The sequence below is a fragment of the Peromyscus leucopus genome, chromosome 8b, assembly GCF_004664715.2.
Source record: "Peromyscus leucopus breed LL Stock chromosome 8b, UCI_PerLeu_2.1, whole genome shotgun sequence".
Lineage (NCBI taxonomy): Eukaryota > Metazoa > Chordata > Mammalia > Rodentia > Cricetidae > Peromyscus > Peromyscus leucopus.
This window is the reverse complement of record NC_051086.1, coordinates 8663484-8680051: the sequence shown is the minus strand read 5'-3', so window position 1 is coordinate 8680051 and position 16568 is coordinate 8663484. Positions and strand designations below refer to the sequence as shown.

Genomic DNA, 16568 nt, shown 5'->3' with positions numbered 1-16568 from the left:
GCAAAACCGGAAGCGGCGCGAGCGAGCGCGCGCACGCGCACACCGCTCGAGCAAAACGCCGTGGCTGGAGGGTTTTATCCGGGGCTATGGGCCGCAAGAAGGTTGCGCGCGGGTCCAGGACGGAGAGCGGTCGTGTCCGGCGTCCCCCCGGCCGCTCTCTGGATGCTTTCGCTGACGAGGTGGGCGCTGCGCTGCGCGGTGAGTTTGGAGCGATCGGAGCAGCGAGCGGATCGGGCTTGGAAGCTGGCGCTGAGAACCCGACCTTCCTCTCTCTCTCTCTGCAGCATCCGTGCAACCTGAGGCGGCCGAGGGCCAGGATGTCCCGGGCCCTGCGGCGCTGCCTTGTGCCCTGGCTATGTGGGAGCTTGGCCACTGCGATCCCCGGCGCTGCACGGGCCGTAAAATGGCCCGCCTGGGTCTGGTACGATGCCTGCGCCTGGGCCAAAGATTTGGCGGTCTAGTGCTCAGCCCCGTAGGCACTCAGTACGTGTCTCCCGCCGACAGGTAGGCACCGGAGGCCTGGGGGACCGGGGAGGTGTCGGAGTGCCCTCTCCATTATCTTGTCTTTGTTAAACCGCCCCTTATGGTGAGGATCATTTTCTTCAAGTCTTGCTTCTTGGTCTTGGATGGCCACGCCTTTCTCATGGGCAGGGTTGTATCAAACTTGACCCTTTTCATAAAGCGAGGCTTAGAGTGTAGAAGAGCCTAGCAGAAAAACTTAAGTAAACGTTGTCCGGCTACCCCCAGCAGCTGCCCCCAAGCTTGGTAGTGAGGGCTCTTTGTACCGTTGCAATAAACCATAGTTTGGAAAGACGAGCATATCTCATCTGTAGTGAAGCCGGTCTCCAAAGACATGTCTTACTTGGAGCCCCAGAACCTACCCTACACTCTCCGGCAGACAGCTGGTGGCACAGTCAGGGGTCGCTGTCATAGACTGCTCCTGGGCCAAACTGGATGAGACACCCTTTGGGAAGATGCGGGGGAGCCATTTGCGGCTCCTGCCTTACCTCCTGGCTGCCAATCCTGTAAACTATGGCCGGCCCTGCAGACTCTCCTGCGTGGAAGCTTTTGCTGCTGCCTTCTGCATTGTAGGTGAGTTTCAGGCTGCCGGAAGCCTGGCGTGGCAGTCCGAGACCTGCCTGTGCCCCCCAAGACTGGTTTCTTCTGGCCAATTCCGAGCAGGGGGATGTGAGGAGACTCTATTGGGAGCCATTGGGCAGGGTTGGTTTCAGTTCCAGTACCCACATACAGCCTTGACCTTGGGAAGCGGAGGTAGAGGCAAAGTGGACAGCTGTGGGTCGTCGCTGTGGTGACAGCGCTGCCCCCAGACTCTGTTCTCAGCATCTGAAGGGAATGTAGGATTCAAGGGGAGGCCCCGATGGAGACCTCGTGAGACATTGGGACCAGCATAGCAGGACTGTTTCTCAGCAAATGAGAGGAACCTGGGGAACTGAGAGGTGGTGAAGCTTCCTGGGAGGGCAGGAAGGGGTGATACAGCTCTGCTCTCTAGATGGGTCCCAGGTGTATTTCTGGTTTCTGTTCTACCAGGCTTCTCAGATCTTGCTGTCATTTTGCTTCAGAAGTTTAAGTGGGGCAAGGGCTTCCTGGACCTGAACCGAGAGCTCCTGGAGAAGTATGCAGCCTGCCATGGCCCAGAGGAGGTGCTGCAGGCCGAGCAGGGGTACTTGGCTAGCGCCAAGGACACCCCTGAGGAGGAGGAGATCGGTGAGGCCTGGCATGGTTGGGAGCCCCAGGGCAGCTGGGAAGCCCCTTCAGGTCCTTTGGAGCCTGGAGCCGCCAGTTTGGCTCTGCCCTGAAATCACTTAAGAGGTCACCTTCCTTTCTACGTTCAGATCCCTTTGATGTGGACTCCGGGCGAGAGTTTGCAAACCTCAACAGGCCTGTGGCCAGTACCTGGTAGGTCCTGTGGATCCACGCTAAGTGATGGCTCAAGCCCAGTGTGCTCCTGGAGCCTTGGCCCAGTCCCTCCTGCCTTGTGGGTGTGGCTTCCCGAGCAAGGAAGGCCTGGTGCTGATTACAGAGTTTAAAGCAGCTGCCTGCTGGAGGGGGTTGGGCGCAGAGTATCTCCTGCTTGAGGGCTTCAGTGGTTGAGTGTCACAGGGAAGGTAACCCTGTACTGGCCTTGTCCATACCAAGGTACATTCCCTCCCTTCCAGGCTGCCCGTGGACATGGATGACGCTGATGAGTCTGAGGAGCACAGTGAGGATTCTGGGGAGGACAGTGGTGAGTGTGAGGAACGAGGACCTGGTGCTAATGGAGGAGACAGCAGCTGCTCTCAAGAGGCAGAGACAGAACAAGAGGCGCAGGCCAGAGACCCCCCTGAACTCCGGGAAGAAGTCAAGAGACATCAGAGAGACTGAAGGTTGCAAACAAGTTCATTGTTGAAGCTGCTGTGCGTTAGTCCAGAGGTGGCAGTGGAACCTGGGGATGGACAGGCCTGTTGGGACACTTCTGTGACAGCCTTGTTTGGAGTCCTGCCCTAGAGCTCTGCCCTAGAGTTCTTGATAAAGCCAAGGAGGGGCCTCCCAATATGAGTTCTGCTGCTTCGTACTTGGCTAAGGGTTGGGGAAGTCTACCTGGGTGGATCTGGGCTGTGGGGTAAGTCCGGTATGGTCACATACAGATGTGTAAAAGGATATCTGACCAGCTGGCCATAGAGCACTTAACCCTGATCTCCACCTGTGGGCAATGCCCCTTTCCTCATGGTGACTATGGGAGAAACTCTCCTGGGCCCAGGAGCCAGGTGGGAACCAGAACTCAATCCTCAACCGGTCCCTTGCTCACCTGCTGCGGGTAGAACATCTAGATCAGGAGAGAAGCTGCAGGCAGGAGAAACCCTCACCCTCTGCCTGGACCCTGGCAGCTGCTAACCTAACTTGTCCCCTGGCCTTCTTGCCTCTGCCAGTGGAGACCTATCCTGGGGGAGCAGGGCAGGGCCTCCTCTACGAGGCTTCCTCTGTGGTACTACTGCCATGAGACATCAGTCATTTCTCATCAGGCCACCTGATGGTTACAGGGGTGTGAACAGCAACACTGGCCGTCCACCCCTGGCACCAGTACCCTCCACTCCCTAGTTGTGACCACAGATGTCTCCAGATACTACCTCATGGCCCCTAGGGGGCAGAGTCCACTGAGATCTTATGACTACTGCACCAGGGAAGAGAGCCCACTGGGGTCAGGTCCCATCCGTCCATCCTGCTCTGCATCCACAGGCAGATGCTGGCCAGGTCCCTCTGAGTTGGCTGCTCATATTCAAGGTGGGGCATGCTGGGGCACAAAGGGGTCACAGCACACACCAAAAGACACAGCCAGACAGAAGCCACAGGGTTCAACCAGCGCAGGCAGGTCACATGGTGAGGGAGGGGCCCCCAGAACCCCTGGCTGCACAAAGTGGGCCCCACAGGGAAGTGGGGAGGGCCAGGCTGTGACCATCGGGGTGCTCAGAGGTCAGCCTCCATGCTCTTCTCCAGCTCCTTGAGTTTCTTGACAAACTCTTGTGCCTCTTTGTTGGTGCGGCCTTCTAGCATCCGCAGGGCAGACCTCACTGTAGGTGGATATGGAGGTGGGCGTGAGGAAGCCAGTCTGGGCCAGGCCCACCACCCTCAACCCCATGGACTCTCACTCACCCTGAGCTCTGGGCCTGCGCAGGTGTAGTGTGATGGGCTGCCCGGGTCTCATGCCCCCTCCCACATGTGGCCTTGCGATGCCACTGACGCCACCCAGGCCAAGGGCCGCCTCCCCGGCAAAGTCATTGGTGGACAGCCAGTCGTGGTCCATAACCGTGAACAGCACGCAGGCCCCGCGGCGGCGGCATGCCTCTGCAGGCACGGAGCTGTAGACAGGGCAGTCAGGAGCCTGCCGCAGCCATATGACTCAGGCATGGGGCACAGCAGGCCAGGCAGGCACTCACAAGTGGAAGAGCTCATCATACACCGGGTGCAATGTCCGGGCTTTCACCTGGGTCCTCTGGCTGCGGACCAGTGGGAAGAGGTGTGGTGGGCCAAGCTCCACAATCACAAAGGGGTCACTCAGACCTGGAAGACACAGTGTGAGCCAAATGTCTCCCTGGCCCCTCCCCCTGCTGCTGCTGCTGCTGCTGCTGGGCCTCACCGTTGGCATCCAAGGGCAGTAGATCTGCTGCATGCAGCACCTCCACAGCCAGCCTCTGCTCAGCCGCTTCATAATGGCATCGGACAGTCAGGCGCCCAAACCGGTTCTGCTCCAGAGACCTCTGTGGGAAAGGCCAGGGGAGAAAGCCAGTGAAGGAAGCCGGGTCTCCGAGCAGGCCTGTGGGTAGACGACGCCAGTCCCACCTGCTTGAGCTTGTCCAGGTAGAACTGCTCGATGCACTCTCGGGTGGAACATTTGTGCAGCCGCAGCTCCTCCTCCAGCCTCTGCAAGGGAAGCTGGCACTGGTGACTGGTCCCTGGCAGGGCAGCCAGGGGCCCTCACAGAGGCTTCTGAGCAGCACGAGGCTGCCCACTGCAGGGCGGCCGGCTGAACTTGTTCCTACAGAAGGCTCAGCTCCTCCAGAAAGCTCACCTTGTAGCTTCCATCCCTCAGGTTCTCCAAGGGCAGCCCCTGGCCCTCAGCATGGAAGAAACTGACCAGAGCCTACAACAGGGAAAGAAGAGAGGCTTGTCAGAGGGCTGGCCTGTGCTGAAGACCTGCAGGTTCGGCGAGCACTGGGTCTTAGGAGCCAAGGCAAAGCCGCTTCTCAAATCCGAGGCACCTCAGACATCCCCAGGAGGCCTGGGAAATGCCAGCGCCTGAGGCCAGACAGCTGTGGGAACAGCTGTCCTAAGGTGTTTGGGCTGTAGGGAAGAAGAGCTGCCAGTAGACTGGAGTACCCGGGCAGGTTTAGTGTCCTATGGGGCAGCAGGGAGGGGGCCTTGGGAGACGGACCTGGGGGTTCCTTGGGACCCTACCTCGAGTGTGAAGTGGAAGCGACCATAGAAATCAGCGGAGACGTCTCTGTTTGCACTCAGTGCCTGCAGAATGGCCTGAAGCAGCAGCTCCCAGAGAGCCTCCAGCACCCTAGAGGAACACCCTGGGGTGACTCCCTGGGCCAGCAAGCACCCCCACCTGCCCCACTACCTAGCTGGTACCTGCTCAGGTTCTCCTTCACCAGGGAGTCATTCAGCAAGGCCAGCTTCTCGTCTAGGTATTTCAGGAGTGGGGCTACAGCCTGTAGGCAGGAGTCCTCAGGGCTGGCCCAGCTGGACCTCAGCCTGCCCCCGGCATACCGACTCCCCGCCGATCCCCTCCACTTACCTCGTCATTCTGAATAGAGTCGGGGGACAGACTGATGTGCTGGACGTACTTCCTGATGTCTGCCACCATCTGAGAGAGGGGTGGTGCTCAGAACAAGAGTAGGGATTCAACAACAGTCCCCACATGACTACGAGTCCCGGGCCCCACCCCTCTGCCCACCTTGGAAGTCAGATGTGCTGTCACGGTGTGGGCCTCCCGCTGGAGATCTTCATCCAGGGCCTGTATGCTGCTGAGGAGAGGGCGGGGGAGCACTCCCTCCAGGCCACTGGCCCCTTCCGGCCATGCCAGGCCTCTTAGCGCTTGCCCAGAAGCTCTGCGCACCAACTCCACGTTGTTGAGCACCACACAGAGCTGGGGAGGTATGGCCAGAGGCAGCTGGGCAGCTGTCAAGGGAGTTGGGGGGTGACCCCACCCAGCCACCTGTCCCCTTACATCCAGCCACTCACCTGTTCACTCACGGCCTCACCAGCAGCCCCTGGCTGGGTGTCCACCTTCTTCCTCAACAGTTCCGTGTAGAAGAGGGAGGCCTCACACATGTCCTGGGGCAGAGATGGGCAGGGAGCTTGGGACCCTGCCCCTGCCCCTGCCCCATCTCCTGATCTACTCCCCACATATCCCCAGCCCATGTACCTGGCTGAGCTGAGTGCCTAACGTCTGGGCCTGGGCAGGGTCAGGCCAGGCCAGGCGGACCCAGAGCTCCTGGATGTGGCTGAGGCAGAGGCTGGCGGTGGCCGCGGAGCTGCTGTGTTTGGAAGCCGCATCCACAGGCTCCAGCTACAAAGGCAGAAGGGGGCTGATGTTGCAGGGGTACAGGATGAGCCAGCACCGTGCAGCTGAGCACACACTCACCGTGTCTACATCCACAGCTCCCTGCAGACGCCACTTGGCCTGGTCCCTCAGCACCTGCAGCCAGAGCTTCACAGCCGGCAGAAACGGGGTGTGGATGCCAGCCAGGGCAAGGGAGCGGCTTTCCCTGCAGTGAACACTTGCTCAGAGCCCATCAGGATTCACATACCTTTACCCAGAGGTCTCCAGGTTCAGAGCTAAGGAGATACCAGTTCAAGGCGGGGTACCCACCGTCCAGGGATGCAGCTCCAGAAACGCTGGGTATCTGCCAGGGTCAGGTAGAGCTCAAAGAGCCCTGAGGCTACCTCTAGGTTCATCTTGGGACTCAGCTCCTCTGTCAGTACCCATGCCTCCTCAGCCACCTGCTCAGATGGTGGGATTAGGCCATTGCCAAAGTAAATCTAGGGACCCTCTTAACCAGGGACTTCTCCCCGGTCTCCAGTACCCACAGGCACCCAGGGTAAGGGACTCCCCCTCACCAGACGTTCCAGCTGCCGGAAGGTAAGAGTGAAGAAGTCCACCTTAAGGATACTGTAAAAGACAAGCCTCAGCCACCCGTTCCCACCAGCCAGCCCTTCCATTCCAACCCAGCCCGTTCTGGCCAGTGGCAGCACCCAGGGCAAGGGCCTACCCATGGAAGAGGCTGGCGTAGACCCCATAGCAGGACTGCAAGTCCTCATAGATGATGTCTGCAAGTTCAACAAGCCCCGCTAGGCGCTGCGGCCCTGGCTGCAAGAAAGCCAGGCTTGAAGTGACCAGCGTACCCCCTGAACACCCTGGGTCTCCAGCCCATGCCGTCCAGATCCACACCTGCTCTCGAGGACTCTTGGTGTTCAGGAGCTGGTCATACCACTCACGATTACCCCGCTGTCGGAGTAGCCAGGAAAGCAACGCAGCGGATTGAAGGGAAGAGTCAGGTTAAGCACCTGTGGACAGCAGGGCCTTGCAGGGGCCAAGGGAAGGAGGGCCAAGATGGGTCCGGACACACCTTCAGAGCAGCAGCAATGTCCATGCTGAGCTCTGTCTCGAAGGGGCAGATCTCGAAGGCTGGCTGGAAGAGCTGTAGCTTCTCCAGGCACCTGGTGAGGACGGCCAGCTGAGGAGGCCTGCTCCCACCCCCGGCCCTCCAGCCCCCCCACCCCATCCTGCTGTGCTACCACCCACTTGAGCAGCAGCTCCAAGCGATACACAGCCGTGCTGTTGGTGGCCGGGAAGTAATCCCGGAGCTGGCGCAGCAGCCTCAGCCCGAACTCCGAGAAGGCGGAGAAGCTGTCAGCTAGGCTCTCCTCCTGCAGAGAACGGGTTCTTCAGAGTCAAGACAGGGACGAGGTCCAAGGCAGCTCTGCTCACAGACACTGAAAACCACTGCTCCGGGCAGCCAGCTAGCCCAGTCCCTTCCCAACGGCCTGTCCCACTCCTGACTCCCACAACTCTCCCCTCGCTGCGCCTACCGGCCGCAGCGCCTTTATAGCTCCTGTCCTCGCAGCTCCACACTGCCGGTGCCCACTTGCTCCCGCTGCTCGGACACTCGCCACCTCAGAGGCTTTGCCCTCAGCCCAGGCTGACCTCTGCGGCATCCTTCCAAAGTTACTCCATTGCAACTACCTCCTCCTACTGCACAGCACTCTCCCCCATGTCATGTGTTTCATGTTTTCAAACCTACCTATGAGGTAGGTCCCTTGGCTCCCAGTGGACTCTTTTATCAATAGCACACAGACCTGTAGCCATGTCCATACCCACCTGTTCCTGGGGCAGTGAAGCTGCCTCCTCCCAGTGTGCCTGCACATCTTCCAGCAGCCCCAGCAGGTAGCCATAGTCCAGGGTGCGTGTCTGATGGTGGCGGCTACTGACTTGCCAGTGCCTATGATAGGAGTCCAAGCTGGTGGTCTGCTCTTGCACAGCGGGCCCCACCCCACAGCACTGTCTTTCCCACGCTCCACCCGCCTACAGCCTCCTCCGGCGGCTCTACCCACAGGGCCACCCTGCCTACTCACAGCACCGCCAGCTGCAAGGGTGACAGATTGCTTTGGGCTCCATGCAGACAAAGGACAGTGGTCCCAGGCCCACTAAGCTCACCACGCCAGCTGCTGGAGTTCGGCTGGAGAAGAGAGCCAGGGTGGGCAGAGGCCAGAGAGCCACCCCATCCCTACTCTGGACCCCTGACTCTCTACTCAGCAGACCAAGGGCACCCACTACCTCCTCTACTCGGTGCTCAAACCGCAGCACGCGGCTGAGGAGCAACAGGTAGGACAGGAAGCCTGAGCGTCCACGCTGACTCATAACAGTGTCCCTCTGGAAGGCAGAACCCGAGGTCTGTCATCAGCTCTGAGCCCTGCAGGCAGGGGTGTGCAGATGTGGCTCCCCATAGCTTCCCACCTGGGTGGTGATCAGCTTGAGGACCAGGTGGCAGTCTCCTTGCACACGGGAGGCACTGGAGCGTGGTTCCAGCTTAAACCAGCGGTCTGCACCCGCCACAGGCACCTCCTGAGAGGAGTGGAATGGGAAGGTGTGACACCAGACCTCGAGACTGCCCCTTCTCCCTCCCACACAGTCCAAAGGGCTCGGTAGTAGGGTGCTTTCAAACCCCGGTAAAGACAAAACAAGCTCCCCTCTGGGACCCTGAGGAGAAGGGAATGATGCTGAGTAGGTGCCCAATGCAGCCCACCTCCTCCAGCCCCAAGAGAGTAGGATGCTCTATGGGAATCATGGGACACTGCCACTGGAAATGCCCAAGAGCTCTGGGGCATCCCCATGCACCCACCAAGGGTCCTAATCATCCATACACACCCAGTTAGTGTTCCCTCCCCCACACACCCTGATAGGGATGTTGAGGCAGCCCAAGAAGTCATCAGTGTGGTCCTCGGTGGGCCCTGCTGTCCCATTTGCACGGGCCGACTTGACAATCTGTTTGAAGTATCTGGCAAAACAGGTGGGGTAGCAGAGTGGTATCACTCTGGTGACCCTGGAAAGCCCCTGACCCCTGTGACTAAGCTGCATGCACAGATCTAGGGTTATGACTCCCCACCTCCCCCACCCCATACCTGCTCATGCCCTTCAGGCCAATAACTTCATTCAGCTTCCTGCATGCCTCTGCCAGGGATACGTCGTCATCGTGGTCCCTGAAGGTGGAAGATGGTTTGACTGGAGTTCCCAGCCCAGCTTGGAGCTCGCCCCTCATTCTGTCCCAGACCAGAGATGCCACCCCATCCCATGCCCTGCCAAGCTCAGGGTCCTCTACCAGATGTCCAGGTGCAGCTGGTCTGTGTTGACATCCTCAATTTCACTGCAGAGAAGACAGAGAAATGTGTATGAAACTCCCAGGCCACATCCGGCCAGGGTTGAGGCAGGGAGAGATCCAGGAGCAACTAGTAGCCATGTTCTCCACACAGACTGCTGGGCTCACATCCTAACCTCTACTGGCTACCAGCTATGAGGCCACAGGGACACAAACAACATCTGTCTGTGGGTCTTTGACTATTCCTCTGGGGAGTGGGTACATTACCAGTCCCTCTTACAAGCTTCCTGAGCAGCAATGAGTGGTCATCGTTTGGGGCATTTGGCTATCATCACGCTAGGAGCCTTACAACAGGAAGTGCTCTTTCCAGACAGGATTCAGGGTGCTGCTCTTGACCTCGGTGACCTGGATACACTTGGCGGGCAGTGGGCTGCTACGCTTGCTGCCTTTGCGGAAGCCAAAGCGCTGCTCCTTCTGCCCGCTCGACTCCTGTGGGGCACTAGAGGCCGGCAGGATGCCCAGCATGCAGTATGGATCACTGAAGCCTGAAATGGAGCAGGTGCCTCAGCCCTCGGCCCTCGCATTTTCCACTGCCCACAGCTCCCAGGAACAGCTGCCAGGCACTACGAGGGCCTACCAGATACCCACTTACCATTGGGGTCTTTAGCCAGAAGGTTCTTGGCGCGCATGACGGAGACTTTCAGGGCATATGTGGGAGCCTACAGACAGAAGGGTACTGGGAGACTTCACAGGACTAAGCAGCCTCAGCATGCATGTTACAGCCCCCCACTTTTCCTGCCACCCTGGTATCCCTTCCTGCCCCACAGATGCCACTGCTGGCCAGCCAGTACCTGCCTGGGTGTGCACAACCTCACCTTGGCTTTCTTCACACGAGTGATGGCCTCCGTGTGTTCTTCAGAACTGGTGCCAAACACCTGTGGGTGATGGGCAGGTAAGTAGGAGTCTGGGGAAAGCTTGTGTTGTCTCAGGAGTCTCAGGAATGTGCACAGGAGGGAATTGTCCCTCTGCCCTACCATGTGGAAGACCGCCGCCCAGCTGGTGCTATGGTTCCGAGCATTCAGAGGAGTGAGCGGGTGAGGGCATGGCACAGATGTGGTGAGCAGGGCGGAGACAGGATAATGCAGAGCACACACCAGTGGGAAGGAAACATACCCTCTGACTACTCTGCCCTCCTCTGAGTACCAGCCGGCCCTTTCTAATTGTGTCTGTGTTATCTGTCCTGCATCCTCTGCACATGTGTCTCCATGTCTAACCAGGTCTCCTCCACCCACCGTGGATATTCACCAGTGGACACTGGTGTGTGCATTTTGTGTTGTCATCCAGGTGATACTGGCACCAGAGTGTGTGTGTGTGTGTGTGTGTGTGTGTGTGTGTGTGTGTGGTGTGTACAGGTGCACACACACACATCTCAGTCCTCCCCAGAGTGAGGCAGGGTGGTGGGTGGGGCCCAGGTGGGTGGAGCCCTGCTCACCTGCTGAAGGTAGCTTAGCAAGACCTCCTCGTCATCCACCTGGTCGGGGCCCATGGTGCCTGCCCGGTGGAGGACTGTGTACAAGGCCTCCTCGTAGAGCATCTCCACCTTCAGGAAACAGGCCCTGAGTTCCCAGCCACAGCAGAGCATCTCAGCCCCTGCTCTACCCTTCTGGTGCATCAGCCCCAAGCAGCCCCTCCCACTATGAGTGGATCCCCAGCCTTAGCGCTCCTGCTCCTGCTCACCCAACTGCCCTACCCACCTGTCACCAGACCAAGGGCCCTACAACCCTAGAGAAAGGAGTTACAGTCCCTCCCTGGGCTTAGACACCCCGGACACCCATTACCTCCTCCTGGGTCAGGTTTCTCATGCCACGGTTGGGGTCCACAGGCTCAGCAGGGGCCGGGGAACCACTGCGCAAAAGAACCTGTGAGGGAGTTAGAGCGCCAGGTGAAGGTCTGTGAAGGCAGCGGCGCCTGAGTCTGCAGCTGCCCCCGGACCTCTAGCTGGATGAACGAAGGTGCTCACGAGATGAGAGGTTTGGGGTGGGGGTCAGATAGGACCTAGAACAGTAGCCTGTGCTGAGTAGCAGTCCCTACACCATTTAGAAATGGGGTCCTCACCTCAGGGCATGGCAGGCCCTGTCTGCCATCCCCCTTTTTCAGGATGAGGCGCATGTGGGCGAAGAACTCCACACCGTCCCCAGGTTTCCTGGAAGAAAGCCTAGGTCAGAACATGATTCAAGAAGCCACAGAGAGAGTGGATCAAGGGGACAACCACGGTGTTCTTGGCCTTGAGCTTAGACCCCCTTGGTCCCTCTCCCACCCATGTGGATTGGCACTGGACAAGTGTACAGGCCAGCTAGTGGAGGGAGGCCAGGCCCACGTGCCCTGCACAGTCGGCCCTGGGGTACCCACCAGGCCCCTGTGGCGGGCTCCTGTGCGTCTGCGCCTGGGTTCTCCTGCTCCGTCTTACGGCGGAAAGATGGGCAAACCTGCACCTGCCTGAGCACGCTGCTCTTGATGTCCAGCAAGGTTGACATGGCAGCCACCTGCAGCAAGCACATCAGTTTGTCCTTGGCTTTACCACTGCGCCGCCGCCGCTGAAGCTAGCAGAGGGGACTAATGGCCCGCAGGTCTGAGGCCACCCTGCACTGTGCTGAGTCCCCGCAGGGGACTTTACGGACGCTGCTGCCACACCAGACAAGGGACCTAATAGCCTTTATGTCCCTTGTACAGCGGCCCTGGGATGTGGTGACAGATACCCTCAGGTGGGAGTGCCAGGCACAGAGTTGGTTCTCTGAGTGAAAGTACAGTGGAGACAGGTATGTTCTGCTCCCACATCCAAGGCTGGTATGTACCCCAGCTGAGCCCCAACCCCCCAGGACAGTGTGACAGAATGTGTCTATTACCAGGGTCCTCACCAATACCCTTGTCCAATTGGAGCCAGAGCAGATAGTACACAGGCCTTCTCCACAGAAGGCCAAAACAGCGAGGCAAGACACTAGTCTGTGGTTTGGCCCTTACACCCATGAGTCCGGGGTAGGGTTGGCACTTGTCCCTGAGGCCAGAATGCCCAGGAGGGAGCTGCTCTATGGTCCTTACACATATCCAACACAACATAAGAGCCAGTGCCCTCTGAAGCAGAGTTATCACCCCACAATCAGTAAAAAGGAGCATGAAACTCTTGTGTCTCATTTGGGGGAGGCTGGAAGTGTTCAGCTGCATCCCGAGCTCCCTGCTTACTAGTCCACTGAATCAGTTGCCCGCCTGTTGCTGTGGCAACCAAGCTATCCTGCTGCATCCTGCACCCTGCCAAAGCAACCTGGATGTCATCTCTAGGAGAGTGGCTTCCAAACTGCTAATGGAGTCCAGGCCCAGGGTGACGCTGACCCTGACCCTATGGCCTCCTGTCAGCCATTCTAGTCGGAACTTGAGGTCCGGGGGTTGAAGTGTATGGACTGAGCACACTGGTAGCCCTGGTAGGTGGACTGGGCATCAGGGATCACAGTGGCAATTCTGAGACTGAATACTAGGAGGGCACCCTTCTTTTTGGGGTGACAGGCTTAGGATCATCTGAGAATCTCTGCTTCTCGTATGCTTGGTGAGTGCCCAGACCTCGCCTACCCACCCACATTCGGGAGGAAGAGCTGGCTGTATCTGCATCTGCATAACCTTCAGCAAGAGCTGTTTACTCCGTAGACCCCAAATTGAAGGGTAATGTGGTACCTAGGATACGGTGGCCTCCCGTATTTCCACGACACCACCCTGTGCATCCCCCACCCTGGGTCATACAACCACTTCTGGGCCTGGGCCTTCCCCACACTACCCCAGGGAGGTCCCCTCTCTTTCCTGAGACACACTATCCCCCATCCAGGCCATCTCTGTCATCTCTGTCACACAGCACTCACCCCTTGGGGTCCCTGTCTTGATGGCCACATTAACAGGATACATGTAGTCTGTGCCTGCCACCCACCACTGGACACTGACACTCATCTACACTGTCTCATTAGTCCTAGCAAGGGGAGACTGTCACTTCCACTTCATAAGACAGGAAATGGACTCCACGGCAAGTTCTTCTCCTGGCCCAGGGTCTCGGGGTGGTCAGAGGTTGCAGAGCTTCTTTGGGCCACGGAGCCTGTCTGTCTGTGGTGAGAAGCTCTCCATCTTACCTCTGTTTCCACCATTCCCACTGGCCGAAGCCAGCATTCCTCGGGGGTGCTGCATTCTGACCCCTTTGCTCCGACCAGTGAGACCCCAGAGCTGCAGACGTGAAGGAGGCCAGGTGGCTCTGCACCCCGAGGGGAGCCCCACAAACCTCCTCCCAAATGCGAGAGCCCGGCAAGCTTCTGCCACACGTGGCCAGTCCTGAGGTCCCAGGTGGCCAAGTGTCACAGGCCCCGCTCTTCACTAACTAGAGGGAGGAGCGGCTCCCTCTGCACCCCAAGCCAGGCAAGCAGCTGCTTCTTGAGCCGTTGCCAAGGCAACCGCCAGCTGCATCTACGTGTGATAGTGTGATGGGGCTACAGGGGCTTGCAGTCCCGGAGACAAATGTGACGCAGAAGCAAAGCAACCTGACGGTACAGGAGCTAAGGGAGGCACCCCTGCCTTGGCTCAAACAAGGAAACAGGTGTGGGCTCGGGAACCTGCCCGGGGTCACCAGCCGCAGGTGCTATCCGGGGACGTAAGGCTCTGCTGTGCAAACACTGTATTTTCCTGTGGTGTCCTGAGCTCAGGTTCAGCTGTGAGCCCGCTGCCCCCCCCCCCGCGTACCCCCATCCTGAGTCTGTTGCTAGGATGAGGCTAACAGCAGTATGTCAGCTGCAGTCTCCATAAGAGCTGGCTCATCCTGATGCCCAGAAACAGCTCTGGTCCCCTTGGAAACCTCAGGGTGTCTCAGCAGCTGTTACCGTCTCTGACCCAACCGCCCGGGCCCTGAGAGACACCTGTCAAAGAGGCCTCTGTGTCCAGCCAGGACCTGATCATTCATCGTCACAAACCTGTAAGCATTTGAACACTACCCATGGATTTCTGGAAGTCTCAACCTGTAGAGGGCAGCAGTGAGCTGAGTGCAGCGCTACCCCCAAGCCCCACCTTCTACCAGTCTCTCTGGTGGGCCCAGGTCAGACGCTAGTCTCCATTTCACTGTCCCTTCTGGCCTTGGAGAGTAGGACAGCAGGATGTGGCCACAGCCCTGCTCACCCCCAGTCACTAGGGCCAGAGTCATAGCTCCCAACTGTCCAGCAAGCAAAGGAAGGACCAGACACGAAGCTCTTTCCATATGAACGGGGTGGGGTGGGGTGGGGGAGCTGAGCGAAAGCTAGTCACCACTCCTGTCTGTGACTGGGGCAAGCTGTGCAGAGGCAGGATTTCACCCAGGACTCCCACCCTAAGCTGTCGCCTACTAGCCAGCCATTTGAAGATCTGGTGGTAACGAGGCAGAGAATTTAAGGGCAGCTTAGGAGAGGGCTGGAGGGGTCTTCCTAGGCTCCCAACCCATAATAAGGACTAGAGTGCTGAGGAGGCACCTTTAGTGCATATGGACCTCTGGACACTGGGACAGATGGTGGCAGGGTGGCATCCCGGGGTCTCTTCTTTGGTCTTCTCTGCTTCCCACCCCTCTTCCTGGCCAGTCCTCACCTTACCTCTCAGACCCTTCCCAAGTTTTCCTGGATTCCCAGATCTCCCCCTGGCCTCTGGACCTCCTCAACCTCCCCTCCTCGTGAGGGACAGTGGCCAAGTACGGCTCATCTGGTCTACCCGTTCCACATGCTGCTTGGGCGCCCATTCCTCCCTGATTTCCCAGGAAGGAGCCAGGGGATCTGCACTTTGCTCTCTGTAAGTGAACTAGAGCTTCTCAGGTCAGAGGCCAGCAGCAGGCAGCAGGGATGCTCTCCATGCCCCACTGATAGAGAACGGTCCACTCTTCCCAGGAGCCTTACCTGCCACTTACCTGTCTCTGTTGAGTTGCTCCTGATCGGCTGGTTTTTTTTGGTTTTTTTGTTTTTTTGTGATGGGAGGGGGATTGTGGTTACCCTCCCCCCCATTCTGTTGTAGTTTCTCCCCCTGGAAGGCAGGAGGTCCGAGGGGAGTATGGGAACTACTCTGTTGTAATATTTCTGTGTGTGTGTGTGTGTGTGTGTGTGTGTGTGTGTGTGTCTGTCTGTCTCCCTCTGTCTGCCTGTCTCTGTCTCTCTGTCTCTTTCTGCCTATTTCTGTCTCTGATTGTCTCTGTGTCTCTGTCTCTGTCTCTGTCTCTGTCTCTCTCTCTCTCTCTCTCTCTCTCTCACACACACACACACACACACACACACACACACACACACACACACACAAAACGTCAGACCCCAGACCAAATGGTGGGGCCCGAATTCCTGGGCGACCACCAGGGAGGACCAAGGCTTACCCTGGGCAGGAATTTCAGGTTAGTAAGGGCAAGGGTCTCACGGTCGTCGGAAAGTGGGAGGGACACGGGCGCTGGGGGCCCTTTTCCTCCCGCTAACTTGATGGGATTCAGCCCTCTAGAAAGGCTTCAGAGAAGCCCCGCGGGGCGTCTCCGAGGTCCCCAGCTCCGCTTCTGTCAGCGGCCTCTACTGGGAAGAGGGGTCACAGTCAGGTAGCTCAGCAGCGACCGTGGGAACTGGGGTAGCAGGTGCGCACTCTCCGGGTCGTGAGGTCCCGCCCTTCAGCCCTCCCCCGCGTTCTGCAGTGCAGACCCCGGAGCGTCCTCTACTGCGTTCAGAGCCCAGGACGCCGGCCGTGCGACCCCGCCCCTCTGAGCACGCGCGGCCTCAGTTTCCCCAGGGCCTCAGTTTCCCGTTACCCCGATGCCTTCAATCCCCGAGCCCCATGGGGAGCGGAGCATATTAGCCAGAGGGCCTGAGCCCGAGGGGGCCCGTCGCATCTGTCTGTCTGTCTGTCTGTCTGGGTGGGAGGCAGGTTAAGCCCCGACGGCAGTCTGACGGCACCGGGCAGGAGTTACAGCACTCACCGTGGACAGGGGTTCGGGGACCACGGGGGTCGGGGGTCCCTGCTGGCGTCGCTGTCGCACTGGCTGGGGACACCAAAGCACAGCGACCGCTAGCAGCCGCGCGCGCTGGAGTCTGAGCACTGCAGAGCGGGAGCGGCGGGCGGGGGGCGCGGGCGGGCGGGCGGGCGGGCGGAGGCGGGGCCTGGCCTCGTTTGCTCGTCAGAGGTTCC

The 16568-nt window shown here is 58.9% G+C and overlaps 2 protein-coding genes across 5 annotated transcripts; one reads left to right on the top strand and one right to left on the bottom strand.

The window, feature by feature from the left end:
• The first annotated feature begins 30 nt into the window (after positions 1 to 30).
• On the top strand, positions 31 to 2556 carry Tsr3 (TSR3 ribosome maturation factor). Of its 2 annotated transcripts, none has more exons than XM_028854547.1 (6): positions 31 to 198; positions 285 to 504; positions 899 to 1092; positions 1549 to 1725; positions 1854 to 1917; positions 2178 to 2556. In XM_028854547.1, the coding sequence occupies exons 1-6, from the start codon at positions 87 to 89 to the stop codon at positions 2380 to 2382; spliced, it is 972 nt and encodes a 323-aa protein (XP_028710380.1). In that variant the 5' UTR covers positions 31 to 86; the 3' UTR covers positions 2383 to 2556. The 2 variants fall into 2 exon arrangements, with proteins under 2 accessions (XP_028710380.1, XP_028710381.1); XM_028854548.2 differs by having other exon boundaries at positions 96 to 179.
• Positions 2380 to 16568, bottom strand: Baiap3 (BAI1 associated protein 3). Of its 3 annotated transcripts, none has more exons than XM_028854539.1 (34): positions 16360 to 16568; positions 11787 to 11920; positions 11493 to 11580; positions 11216 to 11296; positions 10870 to 10977; positions 10253 to 10312; positions 10030 to 10096; positions 9727 to 9922; positions 9381 to 9425; positions 9184 to 9261; positions 8957 to 9059; positions 8519 to 8626; positions 8339 to 8434; positions 8137 to 8240; positions 7883 to 8003; positions 7307 to 7431; positions 7131 to 7221; positions 6953 to 7009; positions 6774 to 6871; positions 6622 to 6673; positions 6374 to 6504; positions 6146 to 6269; positions 5927 to 6070; positions 5743 to 5835; positions 5456 to 5647; positions 5297 to 5365; positions 5131 to 5210; positions 4951 to 5059; positions 4565 to 4636; positions 4336 to 4416; positions 4133 to 4253; positions 3933 to 4056; positions 3649 to 3854; positions 2380 to 3566 (listed from the first exon to the last, which is right to left on the bottom strand). In XM_028854539.1, exons 2-34 carry the CDS (start codon positions 11909 to 11911, stop codon positions 3463 to 3465), a joined length of 3453 nt encoding a protein of 1150 aa, XP_028710372.1. In that variant the 5' UTR covers positions 11912 to 11920; positions 16360 to 16568; the 3' UTR covers positions 2380 to 3462. The 3 variants fall into 3 exon arrangements, with proteins under 3 accessions (XP_028710372.1, XP_028710373.1, XP_028710371.1); XM_028854540.2 differs by lacking the exon at positions 16360 to 16568 and adding an exon at positions 15775 to 16026; XM_028854538.2 differs by lacking the exon at positions 16360 to 16568 and adding an exon at positions 13541 to 14087.

What these genes read in the sequence shown, in the direction of transcription:
- Tsr3 (XM_028854547.1), top strand. Translation starts at nt 87, where the DNA reads ATGGGCCGCAAGAAGGTTGCGCGCGGGTCCAGGACGGAGAGCGGTCGT. An exon ending in GGTGGGCGCTGCGCTGCGCG is followed by an intron (nt 199 to 284) that starts GTGAGTTTGGAG and finishes CTCTCTCTGCAG; the next exon opens with CATCCGTGCAACCTGAGGCG. An exon ending in AGGCCTGTGGCCAGTACCTG is followed by an intron (nt 1,918 to 2,177) that starts GTAGGTCCTGTG and finishes CCTCCCTTCCAG; the next exon opens with GCTGCCCGTGGACATGGATG.
- Baiap3 (XM_028854538.2), bottom strand. An exon ending in AGGGCCTGCCATGCCCTGAG is followed by an intron (nt 11,297 to 11,492) that starts GTGAGGACCCCA and finishes ACTCCCTCACAG; the next exon opens with GTTCTTTTGCGCAGTGGTTC. An exon ending in ACTGCCCTTGGATGCCAACG is followed by an intron (nt 4,057 to 4,132) that starts GTGAGGCCCAGC and finishes TGTGTCTTCCAG; the next exon opens with GTCTGAGTGACCCCTTTGTG.